This window comes from Notamacropus eugenii, chromosome 2 (genome assembly GCF_028372415.1).
Source record: "Notamacropus eugenii isolate mMacEug1 chromosome 2, mMacEug1.pri_v2, whole genome shotgun sequence".
Lineage (NCBI taxonomy): Eukaryota > Metazoa > Chordata > Mammalia > Diprotodontia > Macropodidae > Notamacropus > Notamacropus eugenii.
Window position 1 is genome coordinate 18,344,483 of NC_092873.1, and position 19,605 is coordinate 18,364,087.

At 53.7% G+C, this 19,605-nt stretch overlaps 1 protein-coding gene across 8 annotated transcripts in view; it reads left to right on the forward strand.

The window, feature by feature from the left end:
* The window catches only part of EHBP1L1 (EH domain binding protein 1 like 1), a 30,953-nt gene that overhangs the window by 2,640 nt on the left and 8,708 nt on the right, over positions 1-19,605 (forward strand). For 2 of the 8 annotated variants that reach the window (XM_072637355.1, XM_072637356.1), the window contains exons 1-4: positions 6,350-8,902; positions 9,598-9,740; positions 10,053-10,101; positions 10,735-11,601. In XM_072637355.1, the coding sequence (XP_072493456.1) occupies positions 6,437-8,902; positions 9,598-9,740; positions 10,053-10,101; positions 10,735-11,601 (3,525 nt within the window). In that variant the 5' untranslated portion in view covers positions 6,350-6,436. The other 6 variants (XM_072637357.1, XM_072637358.1, XM_072637362.1 and 3 more) reach the window with 6 other exon arrangements.

A 19,605-nucleotide genomic window follows, 5' to 3' on the forward strand; every position in this document is an offset into this window, starting at 1 on the left:
CTTGGCAGTGCCCCAATCTGAGTCAGTGCAGCCCCACCCTTTGAGGGCCAACAGTCATTGCCCAGGCCCTCTCACCTGCCCCCAGCAGAACTCCCCAAACAGAAGCTGCTTCCCTTTGAGAAGCCTCTTCTCTTCTCTCAGAGAGGATGGGCATCTCACTTTTACAATGCTGGGTTGGGTTCAAAGACCTCTACTTGGTTTCAAGCCCCCTCCCCCCCCCACTTCCGGCTTTGTCTCATTTTACTTCCCTCCACACACTGGACATTCTTGCCAAACTTGCCCCCAATTCTTGCCACAGACAACATGCCCCCAATTTTCCCACCTCTATGTCTTTGCTCAGGCTGTGTCTTCCTCTCCATCTTTACCGAATCCTTAACAACTCAAATGTCACCTCCCCTTTTCCTGATTCTTGCCCCACCCCCACCACATAAATGCTGCAAAGGCAGGGACTGGCCCCTCCTTGCACCCTGAATGCAGTAGGCACCAAGTTTGTCAAATGGATGAGTATAAGGGGGCAGGGCAAAGAATTCTCTTTCCTCCTCCCCTACAACCAAAGTAGGGCGTCCCTTCCCTCTCCTCCGGAAAGGGCCCCTTCCAGGCTTTGTTGCTCTGCCATAGTGTATGGGGCATGAAGCTGAACAGAGCTGAGAAAGGTCAGGCCCAAGCAGTCCTCTTCTTTTCTGCATGTCCCTGTGCGCTGTGGGCTTCTCTCTGGGCCCCCACCTGGTTTCTGCCTCTGACTGTGGAGGTCATTGTGTTCGCCTGCCTGCCTGTCCTTTCCTGTCCTCTGCCAGCTCTCTCCTTTCCACCCCCTAACCCTTTGCCCTACTGCCCCCTTGCTCCACCCTGCCCTCCAGTCTCCACCCTACAACTGTGCCCCGAGATAAGGGAACCAGCTGCCTGCCCCTTCCCTCCAATGGTGACTGGAGGGTGAGTAGGGCATGGAGGCAGCCCCACAAAGCTTCCTCCCACTCTCTCTGCTTGGTCTATGCCCTCAGGCAGCCAGACAAGCTGGTGGTGATATGGACTCGGAGGAACCGGCGCATCTGCTCCAAGGTAAGGCTCCCAAGCTTCCCATTTCTGGATGAGTCCATGTGGCCTCCTGGTGCTGCGGGGGAGACCTGAGAGTTGGGGAAGAAGATGAGAGCGACTCCTTGGGCTCAGAAATCTTTCCACAGGCCCATAGCTGGCAGCCCGGGATCCAGAACCCTTATCGGGGAATGGTGGTGTGGATGGTGCCCGAGAACGTAGACATCTCTGTGACACTCTATCGGGTAAGCCACCATCCCTGTGCCCACTCACCCCAGGGCACTAGGCAGTAACATGGGACCTCAACAGCAGACAGTCAAGGGTCTGACACAGGCTGACAGGGGCGTCCAGGAAGCAACAGTGACCCTGACTGAGCTCAACAAGGATTTATGAATCACTTACTGTATACACTTACTGTGTTCTGATAAGACACAGAGACAGGAAGAATGGAGCTCAGGCTCTAGTGGAGAAACAGAATACTAATTCCAATTTCTGCAGGGTAGGAAATTCCCTGAACCACTGAAGGAAGAAATAAAGGGAAGGAGAACTTATTAAGTGTCTTAAATTCCTATTTATTAAACCCCTACTATGTGCCAGGGGCTGTGCTAAGCGCTTTACAAATATGGTTTCATTTTCTATCCAAGTCTTCGCCCTTTCATCTTAGAGAGACTCCCGGGGCACTGAATGCCTCATCTTGTATCAGCTCTCTCAGGTCAGGCACAGGATTAGAACCTAGATCTTCACGACCCTCGACTGCCCCCTAAGCTTCTCTGCTTCTCCTCATGGCCACCACTGATAGTTCTCATGGAACAATTATAAAACCTTTGACCCAAATAATAAGTGACAATGATGATAATTACTCTAAGGTTTTATAGATTCTAAAGCAATTAGTTACCTCCCAACAATCCCAGGAGGTAAGTAGCGTGGGAATTATCTTCATTTGACAGGAAGGGACACTGAGGCGCAGAGCTGTTAAAGCTGGGATCACACACTACTGGTCACTGGTTGAGCCAGAATGGGAACCCCAGGCCCCTTCCTCTCTCCTACCTTAGTTTTTACAAAAATCATTTCCTTTTTACTTGTCATCTGTCTCCCAGCCCCTAACCCTATCTTCTAACAACAAATACTTTGCAAAAGAATCAATCCCAGTCCTGGAGGTCCCCAGAATGGAGGGTCATTGATGATTCATCAAGGTTCCCTGGCAGCCTAGATTCTTCAGGCTGAAGTGACACATGGTATTGGTGTGGAGTGTGCCGCGTGGCAAACAGACATTGTCACAGACTGGCATGGTCAGGAGCTGCCTCTTCCTTCTCTCTCTGCCTTCTCCTCACCTCTCTCACCTTCCAAAGTGCTCTTGACTCTGGTCATGTGCACTAGCTCTCCAGAACACCTTGGGGGTGGGGAGGGAGACAAGGCAGGATTCTGTCCTATATGAGAGAAGAGGAAACTGAGGCTCTGAGAGATCCTAGGACAATGGGACCAAGTACCCATGTATTCCCATAGCCCTCAGCTCAACTCCCTCCCACTCACATGGAGCCCAAAGCTCCAGGTCCCTTTCCTGCCCCTCCTTCATCTGCTCCTGGCCCCTCATTGTCGCTCCTGACCCCCGCAGGATCCCCACGTGGAGCAGTATGAGACCAAGGAATGGACGTTCATCATTGAGAATGTGAGTGAAAGAATTTGGAGTTTGGAGCTTCAGATACACATGTTTTTTGTATTATTATGTTTGTGTTAAACCATTCAATCCAACTCCACCAAATTAACTGACTGCTATGTGTGAGGTGCATTGCTGTGGGCTGAAGTCCCTGCCCTCAGGCAGCTTCTGTTTCATAGATTTGGGATTGGGAGGGACCTCAGGGATCGTCTAGTCCAACCCCCATTTTACAGAGGGGGAAACTGAGACCCAGGCAGGTGAAGTGATTTACAAAGGGTACCCAAGTAGGCTTGTCATCTCACAGGTCTAGAGCCAGAGTAGCCTTCAGAGAGTATTTGTGCCCCCTTCATTTTACAGATGAGGGAAATGAGGCCCACAAGGGCCACATGACTGACTGAAGGTCACACAGCTGGGCCTCGAATACAGATCCTCCTGTCAGGCAGCTGGATCCCCTCCTCTGGTGTCCATCACATCTTGGGGGGTGGGGGTCTGGATTCTTTGGGGCTCAGTCAGCCAGGCACCAGCTCTCGCCTGTCCCATCAAGCTGGACAGGTGTAGGGTCCAGACAACTGGACTGTGGCCTTGCGACCAACTTTGGTTGGCCTTTGGATCATTTCTCAGAGGAGGTAAGTGGGGATGTGGGAGCTCCGATAATCCCCCCGGGGCACACTCAGGGGTTTCTGTCCTCAAGTTCATCCCTTCTCTCCCAGGAGTCCAAGGGGCAGCGCAAGGTGTTGGCCACTGCAGATGTGGACCTGTCCCGCTATGCGGGGCCTGTCCCATCCCAGGTGCCCCTTCGGCTGAAATTAAAGCCGAAATCAGTGAAGGTGCTGAATGCGGAGCTGAGCCTGACCTTATCTGGCGTCTTGGTCAGGGAAGGGCGAGCCACGTGAGTGTTTCTGCCATCATCTTCCTGCCTTTCCTATCTCAATTCAATTCAATTTAATTCAGCAAGAATTATCAGACACCCACTGTGTGTCAGGCCCTGGCGATACAAAAATAAAAATGAGTAAAAATGCCCTCCGCAAGCTTCCATCCCAGTGGGAGACAATCTGTGCACAATATATACAATTTCATGGAGCATTGACAATTAGGGACTGTCAGGAAAGTCCCCCCCCCATATATTATTTAAATGGAACTTGGGAATGGCCACATGGGGTAAAGCCTATGCTAAGGCACAAGGAGGATGGATGGCAAATGATCCGGCTCTTGCCCTCAGGGACGATGACATGCAGAGCCTGGCCAGCCTGATGAGTGTGAAACCCAGCGATGTGGGGAACCTGGAGGATTTTGCTGAGAGTGATGAAGAAGATGCAGTGGGACAGGTGGCCTTGGAGGGCCGGGCCAGGCCTGCCCAGCCAGGTGGGGTCTGGGAGAGCTGAGTCTGAACTGAGCTTCTAGCTTTAGGGATGCCCTGGGTGCCCAGGAGCCTTGCTGGGGCCTCAGAGACTCTCCAGCTGTCACTCCTCAGGCTGACCTGGCCCTCCTTTCCCTACTTTTACTGCTGTCTGTCTCCATTTCTACTCTACTATCTCTCTTGGTCTCTTCTCCATCTCTGTAGGTCGGGCTGCAGCCCTGAGGTCGGGGCATGTCCCAGGTACAACCTTAGCTCTCTCTTCGGGGTGGAGGGGCTGGTCTGGGGTAGGGGGTCTCACATTCCCACCTCCTTGTGCCACCCACAGATCCATCCCGGGAGCTGAACACTGTGCGTGAGGAGGAGGAAGGAGGGAGGTCTGGCCCTGGGGTCGGCTCCAGGAAGGATGGTGAGGCCTGGGTAAGGGGAGAGGGAGCTGCTGGTGTACCCTGCTGGTGTGCAGGTGGCTGGGGGACTGAGCTGCCTGCCTCATTCCATCCCTTCCTTTGCCAGCAGCGGCTTCTGTCCGCTCCGCTGCCCTGGCCCAGCCGTCCCAGGCTCAGTCGGAGGAGGGTGGCATGAAGGAGCCCAGCCCAGCCACTGTAAGTGCCCCTGCCCCCACGCCCCCTCTCAGGGCTTCCCGGGGCCAGGGGGGCAGGGGGCATCGAGGCCTGCTGAGCCCGGGGGGCCAGCCCCAGGAGGAGCCGGAAGCAGCTGGGGGCAGGACGGGCACTGAGGCCCAGCCGCTCCAGGGACCCACGCAGGACATGAGGTGAGGACTGTGAAGAGGAAGCATCGGAGTTGGAGAAGCGAGCAGGGTGGCCACATGGTGGGAGGCGCAGGGTGATTGCAGGCTCCTCTCTCATTTAAGTTGACCCATTCTGGACAGACTGGCGGCCATAAGTCTAACCTGTTCATTTTACAGATGAGCAAACTGAGGCCCCGGAGGCCCAGCCATGCCCTAGGGGGTCCCCCTCTCTCTGCCTCTCTCCCAGGCTCGGTACCCACCCCTCGCCTTCTTGCCAGGCTCCTCAGGCCCTTCCAGGAAATGCAGTTTCCCCAGATCACTTCCCTCTTACTGGGCCTTGGCACCAGCCCCCTCCCTAGGCCCGTCTCTTGCCCCACCTCCCCTGCCCCACCGCCTGCTTCCTCCTCCTTGTCTCAACTGGTTTCAAGTGGGAAGTTCTGGGCCCAAAAGAATGGGGCCCCAGGTGGGGTGTAGGGCCAGACCTTCCCCCCACACAGACTCTGAAACTTTGCTCCATCCTGTCTCCCCCAGGTCCCCATGGCAACCCCTCGAGGATTCCCCCATCCCAGCCCCCCGGCTCAAGAGAGTGGCCACAGCCCCCCTGCACCCAGCCCCTCCAACTGGGGACCCCCCAGGGAAGCAGACAGGACCCATAGGAGAGAGAGCCGGTCAGCTAGGGCTGGGAGCTGGAGAGAGAAGCGAAGGGAACATCAAGGCCAGGGATGCTTCCCAGGAGGGAGGAGAGGAAGGAGTACCCCTCCAGGAGGGTGGAGGGGCCAGGGAGAGAGCCAGGGCTGAGCAGGGAGCTGTGAGCCCCAAAACTCAAGAGATGGGGCAAGGAGGGGGGGAGGTGCAGAGCCATGGGGCAAGGGTTGGAGACGGGGCTGAAGTCAGAGAAGAGGAGGAGAAGTCTGGGAGGGAGCCCTTGGCCAGAGGGCCAAAGACCAAGGAGGCAGCAGAGGCCCCAGAGGAGTCTGGGAAGGAGCCCCAGGTCAGAGGGCCAGAGGTCAAGGAGGCAGCAGAGACCCTAGAGGAAGCTGGGAGGGGGCCCCAGGCCAGAGGGGCAGGGGCCAAGGAGATAGCAGAGGCCCCAGAGGAGGCTGGGAGGGGGCCCCAGGCCAGAGGGCCGGAGGCTAAGGAGGCAGCAGAGGCCTCAGAGGAGGCTGGGAGGGGGCCAGAGACCCCCAGAGGGGCCCAGAGAGAGACCCAGTCAGGAGTAGCCCCTAATGAGGTCCCCCCTGAAGCAGCTTCAGGCCAAGAAATTAAGGGAGTAGAGATTAAGGAAGAAGATGAACTGGTAAAGCAGCCAAGAGTCCAGGCTTGTGGTCCTTCAGGACCCCAGGGGCCAGGCCAGCATCCTCCAGATCAGCAGAAGGAGAGCCCAGAGGTGCCCAATCCAGTCCCTGGAGCAGGGCATGGGGCTGGGGCCCCCAGGGAGCTTCCCTTGGGCATAGTTTCAGGACAAGAGGAGGACAGTAGGAGAGCAGAGGAGAGGGGCCAAGATGGGGCAGGGGCCCGGGGGGTCCCTACCACAGGAGCTGAAGGCACCATGGCCCAGGTGAGCAAGAGTGGCGCTCATCCAGGGAGCACCGACAGATGGGTGCATGGGGCCGGGGCCGGGCTAACAGGGATCGAGGATGTGGGTGCTGGAATGCTGAGGAACGGGGAGGAGATAGAGGTCCGAGTAGGGGGGACTCCCCAAACAGGGCCTGAGGTAGTAGGGATTAGGGCAGAGGGGGCTGGAACAAAGGAGGCTGAATTTTGGATATTGGAGCATAGGGAGAAAGGAGCTGAGAGATTGGGGAAGAAAGAGACACAATCTGGAGTGTTAGTTACCAAGGAGACAGAAATTGGGGTTCAAGCATTTGAGGTAGGATGGATTAAGGCTATAGAAACCGGGATGTTGGTGACTGAGGGGACAGGAGCAGAGATTTTGGCACCTGGTACATTGGGGCCTGAGAAGATAGAAGCTGGGATGCTGAAAATGACTAAGACAGAGCCTGGGGTGCTGGGGACCGAAGAGCCATCGACAGCTGAGATAGTAGGAACTGAGGAGACAGCAACTGGGGCTTTCGGGATGGAAACAAAACCTGGGGTAGCAGAGGCCAAAGAAGCACTTGAGATAGTGGGGACCAAGGCTATAGAAACTGGAGTATTGAGGACCGAAGAGATGGGAGGGGGGTTACTGGGGGCAAAGGAGACAGAGTCTGGGGAACTGGGGGCAAAGGAGACAGAATCTGGGGTAACAGAGGTCCAAGAGACAGAAATTAATATTCAGCCCCTTGAGGTAGTAGGAACTATGGCTATAGAAAGTGGGGTACTGGGGTCTGAGGAGACAGAATCTAGGGTACTGGGGACAAAGGAGACAGAATCTGGAGCATGGGGGATAAATGAGACAGAATCTGCAGCATGGGGGACAAATGAGACAGAATCTGGGGTACTTGGGACAAAAAAGACAGAATCTGGGGCACAGGGGACAAAGGAGACAGAGTCTGGGGTACTGGGGGCAAACGAGACAGAATCTGGGGTACTTGGGACAAAGGAGACAGAATCTGGAGTACTAAGGACAAACAAGACAGAATCTGGAGTACTAGGGACAAACAAGACAGAATCTGGGGTACAGGGGACAAAGGAGACAGAATCTGGGTTATTGGGGGCAAAAGAGACAGAATCTGTGGTATCAGAGGTCCAAGAGATAGAAATTGAGATTCCGCCCCTTGAGGTAGTAGGGACTATGACTATAGAAAGTGGGGTATTGGGGTCTGAGAAGACAGAATCTAGGGTACTGGGGACAAATGAGACAGAATCTGGGGTACTGGGGACAGAGGAGACAGAGTCTGAGGTACTTGGGACAGAGGAGACAGAATCTGGGTTATTGGGGGTAAAGGAGACAGAATCTGGAGTACTGGGGACAAAGGAGACAGAATCTGGGCAACAGGAGACAGAGTCTGGGGTACTTGGGACAGAGGAGACAGAGTCTGGGGTACTTGGGACAGAGGAGACAGAGTCTGGGGTACTTGGGACAGAGGAGACAGAATCTGGGTTATTGGGGACAAATGAGACAGAATCTGGGGTACTAGGGACAGAGGAGACAGAATCTGGGGTACTGGGGACAAATGAGACAGAATCTGGGGTACTGGGGACAGAGGAGACAGAGTCTGGGGTACTTGGGACAGAGGAGACAGAATCTGGGGTACTGGGGACAGAGGAGACAGAGTCTGGGGTACTTGGGACAGAGGAGACAGAGGTTGGGGTACTTGGGACAGAGGAGACAGAATCTGGGTTATTGGGGGCAAAGGAGACAGAATATAGGGTACAAGGGGCAAAGGAGACAGAATCTGGGGTAACAGAGGTCCAAGAGATAGAAATTAATATTCAGCCCCTTGAGGTAGTAGGGACTATGGCTATAGAAAGTGGGGTACTGGGGTCTGAGGAGACAGAATCTGAGGTACTGGGGACTGAAGAGATATTAACGTATGAGATAGTGGAGATTGAGGAGACAGAATCTGGGGTGTTGGGAAAGGAGGAACCGAGGGTTGGAGTATTGGGGACTAAAAAGGTAGGGACTGAAGTGGTAGGAACAGATATTTTGGCACTTGGGATATTGGGGACTGAGGAGACAGGACCTGGGGTTCTGGGGAATGAGGAAACAGCTGGGATATTGGGGAGCAAGAAGGCAGAACCTGGTATATTAGAGAATAAAGAGATAGGAACTGAGAAATTGGCATTTAAGATACTGGAGACCAAGGAGTTACGTGAGATCTTGGGGACTGAGGAGACGGAGCCTGGGATCTTGATGTCTAGAAAGGTGGCATCAGCTGGGGAAAGGGCAGGGTGGGCACTCTTGGATTCGGGGGAAGAGTCAGGAGCAGAGCCAGAACCTGAGGGGTCTATCCAGGAGCCAAGCCCAGCCCCAGCAGGTGGGGGGGCTGGGGAAGAAGCCCCCACAGCCACAGCCACCAGCTTCTCCTGGGTGGCCCCCGCCGCCATACAGGAGGGGGAGGCCCGGGGCTCTCCTGCCTTCTCTACACCAACACCCCCCAGCCAAGAATGGCCTGAAGAAGACAGGAGGCCTCAGGGCTGGGGGGGAGGCCCGGAGCCTCCCTTGGGCACCAAGGTAGGGACAGTGGCCCCCACAAGCCCTCCTGGCCTGCTGCTTTTTCACTAACCCCCTCCCAAGATCAGGATGTTTGGGGCAAAAGCTGAGCTAACTGAAGAGAATGACTCATGCATGGATGGGATTGGGGAGAGGTGCAGGCTGCCTCTGGCATGTGGCCCCTTCCTTCAGGTCTGAGATTGCCCAAGAAGCAGGGCAGCAGAGGGTCTTGAACAGGCTTTGAGGTCTGGCCTCTGCCCCTCTCAGTCCTCCCCATGGCAGACCAGCATGGCTTGGATGGGAAGCCTGGCACCTTGGCACTGGGTGGCCTTCTGGGTGCAGACTGTTGGTGGCCTCTGCCACTGACTAGGGGGGGAGGTCTGGCCTCTTGGGTGAGCTTCCCCAATGCCTTTATGCCTGGAACATCTGTGTTGGTGATTGAGGGCCCAGTCCTTGGCACTAGTGAAGGATGGGAGATTTCCTTTGCCCTGGTAACCCTTCCATGTAGGCCCTGGACAATCAGGATGCCAGGAGCCCCAGGACTGAGGTCAGCTGGCAGGAGGCCTGTTCCCAGGTGGTGCCAATGCTGAGCTTTCTTCTCTGTGGCGGGTCAGGAGGTCCCAAACCAGGGGCTGGACCTGCAGACTGGGATCCTTGCCTCTTTTGATCTTCTCCAGCCCTGACATGGTTTCTTCTCTCTCCCCTCTCACTCCCAGGTCAGCTCCAGCCAGTCCCTGCTTGAGTGGTGCCAAGAGGTCACAGCAGGTTACCCAGGAGTCCGTGTTACCAATTTCACCACGTCATGGCGCAACGGGCTGGCCTTCTGTGCTATCCTGCACTATTTCCATCCAGACAAGATGTGAGAGGCTGGCAATGGATGGGCAGAAGGGAAGGCCTGGGGGCGGTGCTGGGAAGCCGGGAAGGGGACTTGCTTCCTGGCCACATGATCACGGGCACATGCCATCTCCCCCTGGACCTCAGTTTCCTCATCTTTAAAATGGGGCTAGACATCTCTGCCCTTTACATGGCATCTCTCAGAGGGGTGACTTGGGGAAGGCTCTTCATGAGCTATAAGTGACTGTGTCCTTGTGCTGGAGGGAGGGGAGCAGGTAGGCCAGGGTGCCTGCTCCTGACCTCTCTAACCCTGAACTTGGATTTCTTGGCCCTGCAGTGACTTTGCAGCCCTGGACCCCCAGAATATCAAACAGAACAACAAACAGGTGTGTGTGATAGGGGGAAGGGAGCTTGGGGGATGAGCTGGGGAAGGGGCAGTATTGTCCAGTGAAGAGTGCCCTGGATTAAGGGCCAGAGGACCTGGGCTCAAATCCTTCCTCGGCCACTTGCTACCAGGGTGATGGTGGACAAATCCCTCCACCGCCCAAGGCCTCGTTTTCTTTACATCTAAAATGAGGGAGGTGGGCTAAATTAGAGTAGGACCCTAGAGGCCATCCAGCTAGGCCCTCCTCATTCTGCAGATGGGGAAACTGAGTCCCAGTGTCAGAACCCAGGGCCATTATTCCAAATCCAGTACTCTCTCCCCTGTTCTGCCACAGCCCCCTGTCCTAATGGCACTGTGTCAGCATCTAGGCAGAGAGCTAGGTCTTTCTGTTCCTGTGGCCCCAGAAATCCCCTGGATGGTGGTTTTGGGGAAAAAAATTCCCATCTCTGGTCACCAAAAAGTTTTGAGGGTTGTTGTTGGAGACAGGGCAGGAATTTCCCTGGTGGCGGCCGGCAGGCTCGGAATCTGGCCCTGCTTATGACCCATGTCCTTCACTCCCCCAGGCTTTTTTTTTTTTTTTTATTTTTATTTTGTAATGTTTAACAGTCACTGCCATACAATTGTGATCCCCCAGGCTTTTGATGGCTTTGCAGCCCTCGGTGTCTCGCGGCTGTTGGAGCCTGCGGACATGGTGCTCCTGGCCGTCCCTGACAAGCTGATCGTGATGACTTACCTGTGTCAGATCCGGGCCTTCTGCACGGGCCAGGAACTGCAGCTGGTACAAGTGGAGGGTGGTGGCCGGGCCAGCACCTACAGAGTGGGTGGCCCTGAGCCCGAGTTGCCTGAAGCCCTGGGCTCCAGCCACCTGGCCCAGCGCCTTCGAGAGCGTGGCGGGGACATGGCAGGGACTCCCCCCACCAGGGAAGTCAGAGGCGAGGCTGGACTCCCAGCTGGCGGATCTGAGATGGGGGGCAGGGACGATACCAACCGAGGTCCCTCGAAGGATCCCGCAAAGGTTGCTGGGAGGCAGCTGAAGGAAGAGGAGGGTAAGGCCAGCCTCTCAGTCGAGATCCCAGGGGCTGGAGCAACTGCAAAGAGCTCAGGACAGGAGTCAAGTGGCGACACAGAGGACTCCAGGATGGGGGCCCCTCTGGCCCTAAAGGATTCTGGGACGGATGCAACCAAGGCCAAGAAGGATGCTGGGATCCAGGAGGGCAGTGGCTCAGAGGACACCAGAGCCAGAGCTGAAGGCCCCATGGTCAGGACCAGGACACCGTCCCCAGCTGATGGGCTGATGAATGGGACAGGGCCTGGTGCAGTCAGACTAAGACGGCCCTCTCTGAATGGGGAGGCCGGCATGGGGCCCATCCCCCCTCCTCGGGCCCATGGCTCCTTCTCCCACATTCGGGACGCTGACTTGTTGAAGAAAAGGCGCTCCAGGCTTCGAAGCAGCTCTTCCTTCTCTGTGGAAGACACTGACTCAGGGGCCCCAGGGCCCTCGGTGAGTTGGGCTGGGAAGGGGCAAGGGTCACAGAGAGGGAGGGAAAAGAAGCACCGTAATTCATATGTGTGTGCATGTGTATATGTATATATGTATGTATATATGTGTACATATGTCTCTATGAGTATATCTATCTGTTTGTATATATGGGTATGTAGACATGTGCCACTAGACCATGGTTCACTGAAGACCATAGCTGGAAGGCAGTTGGAGACCACCTCGTCTAGCCCATTTTACAGATGACAGATGAGGCCCAGACAATTTAATTGACTTGCTCAAGGTCACACAGGTTGTAAGATTAGGGATTTGAACCCAGGACTTCTGACTTTAGAGTCAATGCTCTCTTGCCAGCCCTACACAGTTTCCGTGTCTGTTATAGTCCAAGGTCATCACAATAGCCCTGAGGAGGAGATAGAGCACAAGGGTCTTTATCAGGTGAAGGAACTGAGAGTTCAGTGACACGTGCAGGGTCACACAATAGTAAGGGATATAATCAGGATTTGAGTCTAGGTCTTCTAATTCCTTAAATCAATTAATTTTTCCACCATTCCACCTTCACATTCAGCCATGGGATGAGGTACATGTGGTTGTTAGGATAGTGACAACCTACTTGGTGGGGGCTCTTCCATTATCTCTTCCTTCACACTCACCCTGATAAAGGGGGGCAGCCCTTGAGAAGGCGGGAGATGCTGAGAACCAATGAGAGATGAGGAATGGGAAGTTTGTGGGTTCTTCAGATCAGACTTTGAGAGCTGGGTAGAACCAGAGCTCTCTGATTGTTAGAGAAGACCACATCTTAGCGGACAGCAGGTTGTATGGATCTGCCAGGAGACACAGCTATCAGGACATGGAGAGGGATGGAGCTCTCTGAGGAGGGAGGTCTTAGACAATATGTAGACTAAGTGCCAGCCTGGTTCTGTCTACCCCCAAAGGGCAGGACCAGGAACAGGGAATGGCATGAAAATCCATCCTGGTGGGCTTTCCAGGGAAAGAGTGAGCTCCACCTTACTGGAGATATTCAAGAAGAGACGTTTGTTTGGGATTCTGGCTCAGGGACAGGTGGGAGCAGGAGTCTTCTGAGGGTTGACCCTGCCTACTCAGAGGCCCTGTGATTTGGAGAGGAGGATCTGGAAGATTGCCATCCCAGGGGGTTCTCAGCCTGGGCTGGAGGCTGGGAAACTCAGATCCTAGGGTCCTGCCACCTCCTGATGGGTCTCAGTTTCTTCACCTGCAAAATGATGGGATGGGAGGTGGGAGGGTGATAATCTCCTTGCCTCCACCCCTCTCACTGTTATATTCTAAGGTTTCCCTGAGGGGACCGTTTTTCAAGAAGTCAATTTGTAAGAGCCCTAGCTCTCAGAGGAAAGGACAATTCAGCACGAAATAACATTTCTGAAAGTCTGCTCTAGAACACTGGCACCCAGGGCCAGGCACTGGTTTCCAGGGAACAGGGTCAGTAGAAAGCTTAGATTAGACAAGAGCCCTGACCTCAAGGGGTTTATCATCTAAAGTTCTCAGGGAAAAGCTCCAGGGGCTTTGTGGCCCTCTGGGTCAGTGTGAGTCAGCATGGGCCGTGGAACCCAAGAACTCACTGTAATCCCAGAGGCATTAGAGAATATGAGTGTCCACAGCTAGGGATGGGGCCACCCTCCTCCCTGTGCCCTTGTAAACCCCTCCACTGCTGGGCCAGGAGGGTCCTGGAGCTGCAGCTGGGGCAGAGCCAAAGGACATCTAGAGGAGACAGACCCACAGGGCCAAAGGTCACACCCTATGAGAATCTATTAAAGGCTCAGGGCGAGCTGGCATCCTGAGAAGCCATAGCAGGAAGGAGGCAGATTTAGGGTGGATGGTGGAAGAATTAGAAAGAGTTGTCCAGAAGCAGAATAAGCCACTTTGGAAGGAGCCTGAGGGCCACCCTGTCCAGCCCCCTCATTCTCCAGGGGGTAAAACCGAGGCCAGGAGAGAAATGATTTGCCCAGGGTGACATAGGCTATGAGATTTGAACTCAGGCCCTTCAAACCCAGATTGCTTCCCCTCCTCAAACAAAGGCTGGCTGTGTGGTCTAGTGTGATTTGGACTAGATATGTCTAAGGTCTCATCGAGTGCGGATTCTGGGATCCTGACACTTTGCTTTGAGTCAGTCACGATGACAGGACCTCCGTTGGGGAGGCAGAACAAGGAGCCTCCCCAGAGGAAGAGTCATGGGTGGTGGTGAACCCCTTGAGAACAGACTGGCTTTTACCTCTTTTTGTATCCTGAGCTATTAGCACAGTGCCTGACTGGTGTCAGTGCTGGATATGTTTGTCTCTTAGGTGATAGATGTGAAAGGTTGCATTCATCCTGGGGTTCCCTCAGATAGTGAGGCCCCAAATGATCTTAGAACAGGGAATGTCAGAGCTGAAAGGGGCCCTAAGGATCTAGAATGTCAGAGGAGGCCACTTGAAACACATTCATGCTCCTCTCTGGCCCCTCATTATCCCACCTGGACAACAGATGTAGCATTCCATGGTCCAAGGTTTCTCCTAACCCTGACATTCCCTGTTCCAGGGGCCCTCACAGCTCTGACATTCTATGTTCTTTCAGTTAGTAAGCTACTCTGTCCAGACACAGTTCTAAGTGGACCTAGAGCACTGTTGTAATGCTCTAAAGTGTCCCTTAGCTCCAACATTCCCTGTTCCAAGCTCTGCCTCTCCCCAGTTCTGACATTCAAGTCAATGGCTTCTGTTTTCTAAGGTCGATTCTACATTTTGTATCCCCCAGCCCTTGTACCCCTGAGATCTCCCACTCTGGGAGCTCGAAGGGTGTGGACCCATGGAACAGTGAGTCACCATGGGAAGAGAATCTCTTTGTTGAAGAGGGAGGTGTTATTAGGAGGAGCCTTCGAGGCCATGGTGGCATGGAGGGGGGTCAGGGCAGGTCTTCAGTCAGAGGAAGGAAGGGCAGGGCAGGAGGCAGAGAGGTAAATTGGGTGGACCTCAGAGACAAACAGGGAATTATTGAATGGAAACTGGTCAGGGGGGTGGTGATGGGCAGTGTAGGGGGGGACCTGGGAGGGAGAGAGCAAAGCGGAGGTAAGAGGGCCTCAATTTAAGTCAGGCCTAGAGCACTGTTTAATGCTCCATGGAGTCTCCCCACATCCAAAAGAGGATTTGGGTGACTCCCCCATGTTTGGACTGAATTAATTTCCTGGGATCTGGGAGGGAGCCCCAAGCTTGCTGTATCGGAGGGAAGAGAAGCTGTGTTCAAAGGCTGAGCCTCGCTGCTCCTCTCCTGTTGTGTCGCCTTGGTGGAGACCCTTGGCCCCTTGCCCCTGCCCAGCTTCTTTCCTATAAGAGGGGGTTGTATTCTCTAGATGGTCTCCATTAGGGAAGGCGGCTCTTTTCAAACTCCCTTGCCAAGTGTGTGACCCCTTTTGCTGGCCTGGTCTACTTTTGCTGGGATGATGAGGAGTCCATGAAACAGAGGTCACTTGGAATAAAACAGGACACGGCCAAACCCCCTCATGATCATTCTGGCATTCAGTGCTCTTGTCCTCTCTGTCGACACTCTCCTCGTTGCCATGTACATCGTTTTTCTGGTTCTGCTCACTTTACCTGCATCACTTCATAGAATTTTTCCCATGCCTCCTTGAGCTCTTTCTGGTCATCACTCCTTCCAGCCCATGCTATTCCTATACTGCACCTGTCAATTGGTACCTACTTAGTTCCCAGGTCTGAGTTCCAAACAAAGTGAAGCTCTCAATGTATGTGTATATGGGGTCTTTGTTTAGCCATGGGGTCTGTCAAGGGTTCGAGCTGGTTACTTCATTTTTAGGCCTAATTCCAAATGGCTTTCCCTTGTGGTCGGGTAGATTAAGAGGCTCCCCAGCATCAATGTGGTTTCTTCGTAGTTCAGGTTTGGAGTTTTTTACCAACTCTGTCTTCATCCACCCTTCGTCCCAAGGCCAAGGCTAGGGGAAAGAAGGAAAGAGAGAAGCTCCATCAGGGTGGGGCAGGAAGTGATCTAGGGCATTAGAAGTGTAATGTCTTCCAGGCTGGCAAACCAGTGACTTGTTTCTGAGATCTGGAAGGTCAAGGGAGGATTTGGGAACCATCTGAGTATCAGTTCCTCTTTCCTCGAATTTGTAGCAAGGCTGATGCCTTGAGTCACGACACTGTGCCATGGACACATGAGCAGAGCAGTGACCTATCCAAAGATATGTATAGAGTCAGGAGTGTTCTGACAAGGAGTTGCAGAATGGGTTGGAGAGGAGGAACTTGTTAGTTCAGACAAGTGGTAACGAGGGGCTGGCAGACATGCTAGAGATGGGATCCAAGGGACTCAGCACCCCATCAGAGGAGGAAAGAGCCCAAGATGGTGGTGACGCTGCAGAGGTAGCCGCCAGCTAGACAGAGCCAGGCTCAGAGCCCGAGAGGCCTGGAGCCAGGCTGTGCCTCTGCCACATCCTGACTGGGCTGAGCTTGAGGGAGCTCAGAGAAGAGACACAAAGTCAGGACTGGTCTGCTTTGGAAGAGGGAATCTCCTTACCGGGAGAGTTCCAAAGCAAGGAAATCACAACTGGAGAAAAAGAAAACCTCAACCCTAACAAGTACATTACACTTTATGCTATTATATATATTCTGTCATTTGAGCTTCAGAGTGAGAGGAGAGACAGAGAGAGAGACAGAGAGGAGAGACAGAGAGGAGAGACAGAGAGAGAGACAGAGAGACAGAGAAAGACAGAGAGAGAGACAGAGAGAGAGAGACAGAGAGAGAGAGACAGAGAGGAGAGACAGAGAGACAGAGACAGAGAGAGACAGAGAGACAGAGACAGAGAGAGAGACAGAGAGGAGAGACAGACAGAGAATCAGAGAGACAGAGACAGAGAGACAGAGAGAGAGAGACAGAGAGGAGAAACAGAGAGAGAGAGAGAGGAGAGAGAGACACCGAGAGATAGCTTAGGTAAGTCTGCCTCAATTTCTCCAACTGTAAAATGGGGATGATAATAACACCTTTCCAGGGTCATTGTGAGGATCAAGTGAAATCATATGTAAAGCATTTAGGGCAGAGCCTGGCACCTAGTAGGTACTTAATAAACACCAGCTGTTTACTATTACAATGACTCTCTGAGGTAAATTAACAGCGTTATTATCTCTATTTTACAGAGGAGAAAACTGAGGCTCATCGAGGTTAGGTAATGATTCAGATTCATAAAGGTTAAGCAGCCTGTGGTCGTATGGCTAGTAAGCGTTCAGCTAGGGACTCGCTGAGTGGCATCTCCACAGGAGGGAGAGATGGAGGCAGAGGGAGCTTAGAACAAAGGGAAGGATGAACACCAGAGGTTTGGGAGCCATTGGCCTAGACACGAGTAATGGTTGGAACCATGGGAGTGAGTGGGGTTATTGAGGCAGAGACTAGATGAAAGAATAGAGCTGAGGGCAAGAATTGGGAAGAGAACTGAGAGAGGGAGACCCTGGTGACCTTCAGTGGACAGAGCAGCCTGGCCTTGTTTCCAGGGTCTAAGGAGATGTTGGCTAGGGGTGAAGTGGCAGGCAGCAGTGAGACTTGCTCCTTGCAGGGGAAGAGAAGGGTGGGATGTCGAGACAGATGCTGGACGGGCCAAAGGGTCAAGGGGAGGCCTTCAGAGGGGAGAGCAGAAGAAACGTCTGTTGTGCTGCAGCAGAGAATGTGTGAAGGGGAGGAAGGTGAATCAGGCAGGCGGATCAGGACCAGGAAGGCCTTTCAGCACCCCCAGAGAAGCTGGTCCGTTGGTCCTGGCCCTGGCCGATGTCCCACTACCCCATCCCAGGCTCAGGCACCGAGTGTGTATGCCCCTGAGCCCCTGACTTCTCTTTCATAGATTCACAGAACCTTAGAATACAGGATGTCTGAGCTAGAAGAGATCAGTCACAGAACGTAGAACAAAGACTATCGGACCTGGAGGAAACCTTAGAACACAGACATGGGATGTTGGTGCTAGAAGGGATCTTAGAACATGGACCAGGGGTAGGGAACCTGCAGCCTCGAGGACACATGTGGACTTCTAGGTCCTCAAATGCAACCCTTTGACTAAATCCAAACTTCATAAGGATTTGTTCTGTAAACCTTGGACTTAGTCACAAGGCTGCATCTGAGGACCTGGAAAGCCACATGTGGCCTTGAGGCTACAGGTTCCTCACCCCTGACATAGACCATGGATTGTCTATATTGAAAGGGACCTTAGAACACAGAACATGGAATGTTGGTGCTGCCAGGGATTTTAGAACAGATGACCTGGAATGAGTCTTAGAACAGAGAACCTGGAATGAGTCTTAGAATAGAGAACCTGGAATGAGTCTTAGAACAGATGTCTTAGAATGAGTCTTAGAACAGATGATCTGGAATGCCTCAGACCTGGGAGGAGCCTGGGAGATTTCCACTAAGCCCCCCATTTTGCAGATGAGGGAAGGAGCTCAGAGGAGCAGTGTCTCTCCAGGCTTCCAGGGTATCCCAGAGGCCCCAGGGACCTCCATTCTCTGCTCCTTCCCCCTTGGCTCTCTGCTCTGGCTCAGGGCCTCTCTGATCCTCACCTCCCTCAGAGGCAGTTTTCCATTTTTCTTGGCTCTGTGCTCTAACACACAATGCCTGGGCCAGAGGGAGTGGGTGATTCCAGGTGATTGTGTAAAGACCTCATTGTTAAAGAGGCATTGGGCCTATCTATGAATGTTAAGGAGGCCTCACCCATCTCTGGCTGCTGGCTTTCTCAATGGCTCTACTGGCGCTGGAATTCCAGGGCCAGGGAAAAACCACCACCAACTAAGGGGCAGCCATGGGCTTGTCCAGCCTTTGGACGGTGGAAGAAGTGAGACTGACCCCTGCAGGAGCCCAGGCATGCATCCCTCAGGCTGCCTCTGGAGCATTCAGCTTAGAGGCATGAGGCACAGCCTTGGAGGTAGATTCTGATTCTCATGGAAACAAAGAGGGTCAGAGCTGGGAGGAGCCTTGAAGCAGACTGGGCTGGGACCAGAGACCAGGGATTTCCTTGGTTAAGCAGATGCCCTTTACCCATTCAGAAAGGCACCTTCTGGGCAATTCAAAGCCTTGGAGCTTTACCCAGAGCATTGAGGGATGAAATCACTTGTTCACAGTCTCTCTCCACTGGGGGCCAAAGGCAAAACTCAAATGCAGGTCTTCTTGACTTCAAAACTAACTCTCCTTAGAACACAGAATGTGGAATGGCAGAGCTAGGAGGGCCCTTAGAGATCACTGAATCCAGTTCCCTGCTGTGCAGAGGAGGAGCCTGGGTCCAAAAAGCAGGACTGACCAGTCCTTGGTGCCTTAGGTGCTCATATCTCCTGGCTCCCGGGGACAGAGTTCTCTGAACCTGAGTTTCTCTGCTGGCTTGTCCACCTCCTTGCTTGCCTTCCCCCCCACCCCCGAGCCTCACTGGCGGCAGCTTTGCTGGCTCCCTGTGGTGGGCTGCTTCTGAGGCCCTAGCCTTCTAGAGGCAAAACTGGCCTCTCTCCAGACCCCAATCATCAGTCACAGTCCAGGTGAACAATTCCACATTAAGGGCCAGCTCTGTGCCCAGCCTTTTATTAGGAACTGAGGTCACAAAGGCAAACAGGAGACTACCCCTGTCCCAGGCGTTCATACTTACTTGGTGACCCTGGACAAGTCACTCTTCCAGACTCAGTTTCCCCATTCATTAAGTGAGAGTGATAATGTAAGTACCTGCCCACACAAGGGCTGTTGTGAGAATATAAATGAGCTGACAGTCCTTTGCTGTCCAGGGTCATATGAGAAGGAAGCGAAAGATCTGGGGTTTGAGCCCAGGTCCTCTGACTCTCTATCCCCACTGGCTATAGTGGAAAGATCCCGAGACCAGGATAAACCTGGCAGTTTGACCCTGGTCTTGCCTCAGTACCCCATAACCCCCCATCAGCATTCTCTTCACCAATGTGGCTTCGCTGTGAAGACAAACTAAAACAAAGCATTTGGGAAAGTATCCGTCCGGCCCTTGAGGGCCCAGGCAGAAAGCTCCTC